Below are 10,186 nucleotides of genomic sequence, written 5' to 3' on the forward strand. Positions count from 1 at the left end.
GGCCGGGGCGGCTCACGGAGGAGGGTCCAGACGCTGCGAGCTGTGTCCCCGTAGAGGCTTCCTGCTTCAGGTCGGTCCCAAAGCCAGCACTGATCTTCCTCTGCGCTCGTTAGCAGCAGATGCTAGTCACTTAGCTTATGTGTTTGATGGCCTGGGACTGTTGCAGCTAGTAGCATGCTAGTTAGCCCGCGGCTAGTTGTTTTGGTTGTGTTTTATTCCATAAGACCACACGGAGCTACATGCTACATGCTACATGCTAGCCGTGAGCTTTGCGGAGGCCCCGGACGGATCACAGCTGTTAGCTCTTAGCTTCGGAGTGCGAACCCAGCTCGACCCGGCTGTCAGTCCGTCTCTGTGGGCCAGAATCTGTGTGTACACGGACACAGACGGACAACTGATCACGTCACTCATCAAAATGAGTTCCCTGTAAGTAAACACACGGCGGCATTATCTGGTAGAAGCCGAGCTGTCTGGAAGGATCTGTTCAGACCCAGAGGGGTCGGCTGAGTCTTCTGCTGGACCCGCACATGTTGTTGTGGTTGTGTGGTGCAGCAGAACTGCTGGCAGAACCTTTAAGAGAGGTTTGAGCTCGCCGTGTTTCTGCCTATGGTGCCGCTGGTGTTCAGACATCACTGCCTCCACCTCTGAGACCAGCACCATGCAGCCCAGCACCCTGCTGGGACGGGTCTGCACAGGGTTCATTGGGAGGATGGTCTCTCGAAGACCCTCCTCAGAGATGTGTAATCTCAATCTGAACAGCGCAAATCCGGATTTGCTGAAATCTGGCTAAAGTCTAAACACAAATGTGGCCAGCATCCCGGTTCATGGGGACAGTTTCCGGGTCGTGTACCAAAGCTGTGTGTAAACATCTGACGAACCATGAGAGATTTGCCTGGAGTTATTTCGACATGGCTGCAAATGAATCGACTGAACAAACAAAAGAAACCGCACGATGCACGTGCACCTGGTCTGACCCCGGTCTCAACTGGGTCTGGATTTTACAATGCAATACCTAGCGTTTTGGAGGACAGCAAAGATGCCGGATAGAGCCAGATAGAGCCGGATAGAGCCAGATGGAGCGTGGATGTGTGTGTGCAATACCCGGATTTGAAAATAGGTCTGAATGTATCCAGTTTGAAAGCAATCCAGATTCTATCCCACTCTAAACTGGATCGACCTTCCCCAGTCTGAATGGGGTCTATGAGCCTGGCCCGGCTCCAGGTCTCCTCCAGGTGTTCCTGTCTCTGTTGCCTTGTCCTGGTTCTGTGCTGTTCAGCTGAACCTGGAAGCAGCACAGACAGAATGCCTCTGAGTCAGAAGTATGTAGCGTTAGCATTAGCATTACAGGGAGCAATGATGACAGCAAATCTGTGCCACTCAGCGTCCATCCTCTCACTGGTCACTAAGAGCACATGCACATCAGAGCAGGGCTGCAGGTCACACACAGACAGTAGCCCAGCCTTATATAGACAGAGGAGACAGAGCTGGCGTCTGATTGGTTCGTGGACATAGAGGCTGAGGGACTTTTATAGAAGCAGCTTGGTGGAGCTGAACACTGAATGTAACACGACCCTGATCCAAACACCCTCTGCTGATGATCTGTGAACACTCACTGTGTACTAATGCATCACTCACTGTGTTGATTCTCATTTAATACATGAAACATATAGAGTTACTGCTTTTAGAGTCGTTTGGCTGTCCAGACCTACAGTGACGTTCCACCAGCTGCAGCTCCTCTATGTGCACTCCTTATCGGTCCCCACAAACCTCACTGTTAAAATGTCTGACTTTATTTTTGGGCTCTATGGGTAAAGTCCCTGTTTGTGACGGCTGCATTACTCACCTGCTTACATCAGAATGTTGTTATGCAGTTAATCAAGTGAACACTGTGGATGTTCTGCTGCAGGGTGTGAGAGGCCATCGGAGACATGTGAATATAACGGATCAGAGATGTAACTCTCAGCAGGACCAGCAGCTGATCAGCACACCGTCTGAAGGTATTTCTGTTCAGTTTGAACCACATGACTTCACCTTATCTCACACATGATGCTCTGCAATGGGATTAATCAATGAAGACATGATAGAAATGTGGGAATGTCCACTTTAGATTTGTTAGATTTACAGTTTTTGTTTTCAAGTTTTTTCTCTTCTCAGTTCTCAGAACATGGCCCACCACCTCTGTCATTGTTTTTTAGAGGGAACCTCTGTAGGTTACTGAAGTATTTATCCATCCATCCAGCTCTCTCTGCTATAGAAACAGTGTGTACTGGTTAAACCTCTCAGGTCCTCATCTTGTTGTCTCCCTCTTTCTCAGGACCATCATGCATCTGAAATCATATCCGAAGCTCGTGACCAGCGTTCAGACATCGTCCCAGTACAGCACTCTGTTTCTGAGCCAGCAGGGTGGGCTGCTGAAGTCCTGTGGCAGTAACCAAGGTAACAGCAGCAGCGGCCGCCTTCCATTCGGTGTCATCTCCACCAACACACTCCATTGCAGCGGCACGTCAGCACTTCGAGTGAAAGCGCCGTCTAACGGCTCCCTGCAGTTTCCTGACCAGTCACTGGGGTGTGAGAACAATGTGCTCCGACTCTATCAGACCAGCTCAGAGGATGCAGACGCTCCACTGGATATCTGGGCTGTCATCAAACCTGGACATGTTCGTGAGAAGATCTGCATATTCACATCTGAGAGTGGGCTGAAAGATGGAGCCGGCAGCCCGGACCGGGCGCCGCCGATGTGCACGAACCATACCACCATGACGGGACTGCCACGGGCTGCGAAGGCAAAGGGGAGATGGGAGGAAAACTGTGGTGCCAAACGGCGTCGCAGGTCTGGAAACAACCAGAACCTCCAGCAAAGTCAGAGGACCGTGGGTGGACAGCTGCACATGGACTCAACTCACTGGTTGGGCAATGAGAGATGTGGAGGGGAGCTGGTAAGGGCGGAGGACGAGGAGAGGCCGAAGGTGTCGGTGGTGGAGATGGTGGCTTTCTTGGAGCAGAGGGCAAATGAGCAGCAGGCGGACTCCTCCCATCTGCTTACACTCCAGAGGAGCTCTACCACCATCACACTGTCCAGACCTGCACCTCCTGAGGCCAGGGACAGGTCAGAGGTCGAGGGGGAGGAGCTAGAATGCATCAGGGTGTCAGACATGGTGGCAAAGCTGGAGACTGAGTGTCAGAGAAGGAAGACGGAGGGAGATCTGTCGAGGAGCAACAGCCTGAGGAGGACAGTGGGACGAGTCCTGCTTGCATCCAGGGATCAGAGCGCCACCTCCTGCCAGCTGTCATCACCATCATCTTTGTCAGGAGCTCCAAGGGAATCACTCAGCCGTCCACAAAGACAGCTGACAGAGACACAGCCTGTGGCTCGCTCTCCAGCACTGAGCAGGCCTCTGTCATGTGACCTGGTGGTGGAGTCACCACAGGTTGGAGGCACCAGCGGTCCACAGAGAGACGGTGCTGTCACAGAGACTCTGACTGCAGACACACCTCCTCCACTGGGGGAGGCAGAGCCTCTGCCTGGCTTGTTGTTTCTGTCTCTTCCTCCAGCTCGGACAGACCCCTTCCCTCCTTCCACAGACTCGAAGCCCCACCTCCCTCGCCACAGAACAGCCTTTGATATGGAGGCCTCTCGTCTTCCTGCTCTTGTTAACTCCTCCCACAGCTACTTCGGTGGCCAATCAAAGAAGAAGAGAAAGGCTGACAGAGCACAGTCGGCTGCGGGGCTCCTCGGCCGGCGTTGTTCCATGTCACAGGACTTCCTGGAGATGCGTCAGCGGCTGCAGCAGCTGCTCGAGCCGCAGCCGTTCCTGGCGCTGCTGCCGCATCACCTGCTGGTGAAGGTCTTTCTGCTGCTGCCGACGCAGAGCCTCGCTGCGCTCAAGTGCACCTGCACTTACTTCAAGTTTATCATTGAAAACTATGGGGTGAGGCCTGCCGACTCACTGTGGGTGTCTGACCCTCGTTACCGTGACGATCCCTGCAAACAGTGCAAGAAGCGGTACGGCCGCGGTGACGTGTCGCTGTGCCGCTGGCACCACAAGCCGTACTGCCAGGCGCTGCCGTACGGCCCCGGCTACTGGATGTGCTGCCACAGCGCCCACAGGGAGGCGCCCGGCTGCAACGTGGGTCTGCATGATAACCGCTGGGTGCTGGCGTTTTACGGCTTCAACATGCCGATCTATCGGAGGAGCCATACTCCTGAGGACTGAGTGTGTGTTGGGCTGCAGTAGTTGTCAGTAGTGCTGGTGCCTTCAGTGATGGCAGCATCCAATCAGAGTCTAGAGGACAGGCGGCCACTCAGCTTTGTTTTGACTGACGTTTGGTTCGACCAGCTGCTGCCGACCACTGATGCAGATCAGTCCGCTTTCTGTAAATCTCTGTTTTCTCTGCAGAGGCACTAAACCATGAAAGCCATTCTTTAATGTGTCTGACCAGGTAACATTCAGCTGGCTTTCAGGTCTGCTGATCAGTGAGGCCCTCAGCACGCAGACCAGTCCAGCTCTGATCATCCACCAGGAGGAGTCCCAGGCAGGAGGAGTCCCAGGCAGGACTCGTCGGCCAGTTAAAGCTGGTCTGTCTGATCGGGGGCAGGTTTAAAACAATCCATTATTGATCAGCTAGTCAATACAGTTTAACACACTGCATCCCTGCTACAAAACCAATAACTGACTATCCCATCATTCACAGCATTCATGGCAAATTGATGAACTGATCAGAACTGTTCTCAGGTGAGTGGGAGGGGGCGGAGCTTCAGAAGGTGTTTACATATTTTATCTCTGCTTTGATCAGCTGACTGATAATCACTCCTAAGGGAAAACAGACATGTGGCCTTGAGTCTTGGAGATGATGCAATATTAGAGATTATTAAAAAAGAATCTGGTTAAATGTCAGATGTTGGTTTTTAAGTTTGTGTCTGCTCGCCTGTCTGTTGAAATGTTTGCTAAATAAAATTCTTTCTCACTCAGCCTTGAGTGTGTCTGAAGTGGAGGTTTTGTGTCTCAGTTCATGTTGTCATGCAGCCAGCTTATCGTCGGTGTCGTGGGGTTTTCCAGCTGTGTTCTCCATATGTCTCTGAAACATGGCCGACCACCCGGCGCTCTGACCCCGCTCATGTGCTTCCTGAAGCTCACTGTCTTGGCAGCACCTGTCAACCTAAATCAACATGGGCCAAGAGGAGGAGTTCATGCGAACACAGGACTGTCTCAGGGCGCCCACTGTGGAGGAGGACAGACACCATTCAAAAGATCAACGCACAAGAAGACAAACACCCGGGTTAGTCTGAACAGATGATGCAGATTCACCTTTAAATCACCTGGTAGTCAAGATGAAAGTGTAAAAAGCAGACTCAGTCTCAGACCCCCAGGATCTGTGCTCAGCCACTCATCAGTCAGGAAAGAGGAGGGACCAGGTCCTCACCACCTCCTGCAAAGAGTCGATCTAAAGTTAACTGTGGAGGATGGTCTCAGCACAGCGTCATGCCTGCAGGTCCATTCTGTGGGAGCATTTGGTCATTTGTAGAAAGAAGCCGTTTCAGGGGGTTCTGACTGAGGGTGTGTTCACACCGGGTCCCTTTAAAATAACCAAACTCAGTCCTCTACGTGGACCGTGTGAGTTCATCACCAAGAGGACCGGCTTCTCTTTCTGGTCCAGTTCAGCTTTGTCAGGGCCTCAGTCCTCTTTCTGTTCACACCAGGTCCTAAGAGCTCTCAGACCCCCACTGCACTGAATTCTGGGTAGTTTTCACTGCAACAACATGTCTGCTGCTGTGTGTTCTGGTTAAATTAGAGCTCTTCATCACACATGCGCACAGGCTGGAGAGAGACTGGCGTGAGTCCCCCATATGTCCCCCGGGCTACAGCCACGTGACCAATCTACGGCGAGCGAAGGAGGTCATAATACAGGGAAAAAATGCAAAGGGAGCCCGGTGCGCTTTGTGTCACAATGCGTAGATTACGAACCGTACCGAGACCGCTTTCCGAGCTGGTCTTGGTACGGTTCGTTTTAAGGGGTCTGGGTACGGTTGGAGTGTTCACATGAAATGCTGAGTCATCGATCCGAGTGCGTTTAGAGGGCTGAAAGGACCAAGTGTGAAAACACACTATGATTGTGATAGTGTTTACTGTCCATATGGGCAACAGGGGGCGCTACGCACCATCCGCCCCACGTAAAAACGGCAGCAGGGACCGGAAGTAGCAGGAGAACAAGAGGAGCGCGGCGCCCGCTCGGCTCCACAGTTCAAGATGGCGGACACAGAGGGTGAGTGTGCGGCACGTTCTCCTGGAACTCTCGAACCGGTCTGTACGAACCGCGCTAAACAGAACCTATGACGCACAAGGGCTAACGTCGCCGGCACGCGCCGGCTGTCGGCGCTCCTGCCAAGCTGCATGTTTAAAAAACTAAAAAAAACGACGTAAGCAGTTTGGACCGCGGTGCCGTCTGTGAGGATTTAACCCGGGAGCCGCGTGTGTTCCTCACGTGCACGGCCCAGTCTTCACGGTTCGGCGCGTGTCATGTTCGGTCTGCGGCGTTTGAGGGAGCGTGAGCATGCAGCCACGTGCCGCCTCCGTTTCATGCAATAAGCTGTGACTTCACCTGTGACGTGTTTATCTGTAGATCAAAAACATTATTGATCGTAATAATTGATCGTATTAATCGATCGTTCAGCTGCGTCTCATCTTCGGGTTAAGTTCAGAAGGCCTGTTAGCAGCCGCTTGCTAACAACCACGTGTGGTAGAAGAGGCCACGTGGGTCGCGTTTGACCACGTGCGCTGGTATCTTGAGTATTTACAGAAAGTAGGTCCGCCATTTTGGATGTTTAGTGCGTTTTCAGGGTGCTGAAACAATTTGGCCAGTCGCTGATGTCGGACTCTTCCCTTTTTTTCCAGTGTCATCAGTGAAGAAGAAGAAGGTGAAGAGAGTCATCGAGGAAGACGTTGGGGTGAGTGATGCGTTCATGTGGCGTGTTCTGTTCCTCAGAGTGGCGTTGACACAGTTCTTGTTTTTCAGGAGATACAGCAGAGCGAGAACTTCTTCATTCAGCCAGAGTCCAAGGTTGCTTCTCTGGACACGTCACAATGGCCGCTCCTGTTAAAGGTCAGAGTGCAGGCAGCCTCGCTGCTCCCTGTGTGCTGAGTCTCGCTCATGTGATGTGATGAATCGGTTTATCCATTCTCTGAGTGCTGCCGTCTTGTGGAAGTCTCTGCCTCGGCCCCTGTTCTGGGGGCCGGGCCCCTCCACTGCAGTGCTAGTGCCGCCCTGGCGTTCTGCCTGAGTTGGCTAAAGTCTGCGTGGAGAGTGCAGCTCCACTGGGCGGTGGCTAGGATGAACTTTTGCACTGATCATGTGACGCTGAGACCTGAGGGTGGCTGTGTTCTGGTACAGCAGCTCCCTAACCCCGCCTCACGATCTGTTTGTTTTGATGCAGAACTTCGACAAGCTGAATGTCCGGACGGCTCATTACACTCCGATGCCGAGTGGCTGCAACCCACTGCAGAGGAACATCCAGGACTACGTCAGGTACCTTCACTTTACATTCTGTGTGCCCTGTTACCATGTGGCTCTGGCCACGTCCACACGGAGACAAAGCTGTTTTCCATTAAGATCATCGTTTAATGTGTGTGTCCATACAACAAACGGTGTAATATATATGCCAGGCCTGTGAGTGGCGCTGTGACGGTACCACAGCAGACACAGGGCACGCACACAAAACTGTCTGTGTGGACAGGGCCATCTCCATCTCTGATCGCTGTACTTCCTGTTGTCAGGTCAGGCTTCATCAACCTGGACAAGCCAGCCAACCCGTCGTCCCATGAGGTGGTGGCGTGGATCAGGAGGATCCTGCGGGTGGAGAAGACGGGTCACAGTGGGACGCTTGACCCCAAGGTCACCGGCTGCCTGATTGTCTGTGTTGACCGAGCCACGCGATTGGTCAAGTCCCAGCAGAGTGCAGGTACCTGTGATGTCACGTGTTGACTCAGGGTTCAGATGGTTGATTCAGAGTGGATCCATGTGATCCCTGTAAATGGCTGCACACGTCTGCAGTGCATGATGGGACGTTGGTGCTTGGGTGACATCTTGTGTAGTTGTCTCCACTGAGCCCTGTCCCCACCCACAGTGAAACCAGCGGCTGCCTCACTACTCTCTGTGTGTGTGTTGCAGGTAAAGAGTATGTGGGGATCGTTCGGCCTGCACAATGCAATCGAGAGCGAGCCTGTTTTGGGCCCGGGTAGGTTTGACTTCCTGCTGTAAGAGCGCGAAATGGTCATCGCTGCATACTGTTGGTCATGGTCGCATCATGCGGCGCCCGTGGTTATCCTGCTACGCCTGGTTTTGTCTGTCATGTGACCTTGTATGTCGCGTCTCTGCAGGCGTTGGAGACGCTGACCGGAGCTCTGTTCCAGCGGCCGCCACTGATCGCTGCTGTGAAACGCCAGCTGAGAGTCCGAACAATCTACGAGAGCAAACTTATCGAGTACGACCCTGAGAGGAGGCTAGGTAATGAAACGATCAGGGGCAGTGGATGGCGTGGTGTGTAGTTTGTGATGTCACAGTGATGTCGCCCATCTGTGCCACAGGTATATTCTGGGTAAGCTGCGAAGCAGGAACTTACATCCGGACTCTGTGTGTCCATCTGGGCCTGCTGCTCGGGGTTGGGGGGCAGATGCAGGAGCTGAGGAGGGTCCGGTCTGGCGTCCTGGGAGAGAAGGTGAGTGTCACTCTTTGCTTGGCTGTGAGGTCAGAGGTCAGCTCAAAGTGTTGAGTACAGTCCTGCTGCTCAGTGCAGGTCTGTTAATCAGACTTTGGGAACAGAAACGGCAGCAGAGATGCAGCTGGTGTTATCCGACCAGACTGTAGAACCTCACCGCTGCTGACATCAGCATGACATCGCTCAGCACTGCTAACATCAGTGGCCATTGCGTGTTTTCAGTAGGCTTTTGTGGTTTCAGGACAACATGGTGACAATGCACGACGTCCTGGACGCTCAGTGGCAGTTGAATCACACAAAGACGAGTCGTACCTGAGGAGGGTGATCCTCCCGCTGAGAAGCTGCTGGTGTCCCACAGACGGGTTGTCATGAAGGACAGCGCGTGAGCCTTCCATCTACTGAGCCCGCCTTCTGGTGGAGCCAGACTCGCAACTGGACACGGGCACATTTTGTCTGCAGGTGAACGCCATTTGTTACGGCGCCAAGATCATGCTCCCAGGGGTGCTCAGGTACGAAGACGGCATAGAGATCAACCAGGACATCGTCGTCATCACGACGAAGGGCGAGGCCATCTGCCTAGGTAAGAACCGGCGCTGTGTGTGTGTGTGTGTCGAAGCCACATGATGAGCTGAATAGCTGCAGCAGCCCTCGGGCCATGATGACCTGCTATCTATCACCCTTTCCTGATGGCTTCACACTCAGACGTCTGGACGTCTTGTTCATTTGAAGCAGCTCAAGTGTAAACTTTGTTTTTGTTTTTTTTTTTTTAAATCGTCCAGCGGTAGCTCTGATGACCACAGCGGTGATCTCCACATGTGATCATGGTTTTGTGGCAAAAATTAAGCGGGTGATCATGGAGAGAGACACATATCCTCGAAAGTGGGGCCTGGGGCCAAAGGTATGGCTGCAGGTTTAACCCTTTCTGACTCTAAAGTCAGAGCTGCTCCTAACAAGTGTTTGTTCAATCAAGGCGAGGCAGAAGAAGATGATGATTCAGAAAGGGCTGCTGGATAAACATGGGAAACCAAATGCCAGCACTCCGCAGGACTGGAAGGAGGAATACGTGGACTACAGGTAGGCCTGAACCCGGGGCGGGGCGTGCTGCAGACTGTTATCCCTCTCTGAGCTGCCGTGCTCTCTGAGGGAGTCGCTCTGCTACATGAACTCTCAGCTGTGAGCTTACTCACTCTGCTGCTTGCTGAGCTGCAGCTCACCTGAGAACAGACCAACACTTCATGCTCATGTGCCTGTCGTGATGTCATCACACCCGCCTAGATGCTGTGATGTAATAACACCTGTTTTAATTGACAGTATATCCGAAGTGAAGGGGGAGTCGGGTGACACTTCAGCAAAGGTAATCCCTGTTCTCAGCGCTGCGATCGGTGTTTCTGATTGATTAGTGAGTGACGTTGATCTTTGACCTCCAGAGGAAGAGGGAGGCAACAGAGAGCGACGGTGAACCGGCGCCGCCTGGCA

The 10,186-nt window shown here is 52.9% G+C and overlaps 2 protein-coding genes and 1 non-coding gene across 3 annotated transcripts in view; all 3 read left to right on the top strand.

Annotated features, from left to right (window-relative positions):
• LOC114427887 (F-box only protein 34-like) overlaps positions 1 to 4,976 on the top strand; it is a 5,078-nt gene extending 102 nt beyond the window's left edge. Inside the window, exons 1-3 of the mRNA XM_028396113.1 lie at positions 1 to 70; positions 1,907 to 1,997; positions 2,315 to 4,976. The exon at positions 1 to 70 is cut by the window's left edge and continues 102 nt beyond it. Of these exons, the coding sequence (XP_028251914.1) occupies positions 2,322 to 4,214 (1,893 nt within the window). The 5' untranslated portion in view covers positions 1 to 70; positions 1,907 to 1,997; positions 2,315 to 2,321 and the 3' untranslated portion in view covers positions 4,215 to 4,976. The remainder of the gene's footprint in view (positions 71 to 1,906; positions 1,998 to 2,314) is intronic.
• A 1,023-nt stretch (positions 4,977 to 5,999) lies between these two features.
• On the top strand, positions 6,000 to 9,788 carry LOC114427905 (H/ACA ribonucleoprotein complex subunit DKC1-like). The gene is given in 15 exon segments (XM_028396145.1): positions 6,000 to 6,261; positions 6,891 to 6,943; positions 7,012 to 7,098; positions 7,430 to 7,521; positions 7,770 to 7,954; positions 8,164 to 8,189; positions 8,191 to 8,217; positions 8,373 to 8,499; positions 8,580 to 8,710; positions 8,952 to 8,991; positions 8,994 to 9,035; positions 9,038 to 9,096; positions 9,170 to 9,290; positions 9,490 to 9,608; positions 9,681 to 9,788. Coding segments are annotated over 15 exon segments (1,233 nt in total). The 5' UTR covers positions 6,000 to 6,245.
• On the top strand, positions 9,326 to 9,402 carry LOC114428198 (small nucleolar RNA SNORD83). The gene has a single exon (XR_003669563.1). It is a non-coding gene; the product is annotated as a small nucleolar RNA SNORD83 (small nucleolar RNA).
• Positions 9,789 to 10,186: the final 398 nt, after the last annotated feature.

The sequence above is a fragment of the Parambassis ranga genome, chromosome 22, assembly GCF_900634625.1.
Source record: "Parambassis ranga chromosome 22, fParRan2.1, whole genome shotgun sequence".
NCBI classification, from domain to species: Eukaryota; Metazoa; Chordata; class Actinopteri; family Ambassidae; genus Parambassis; species Parambassis ranga.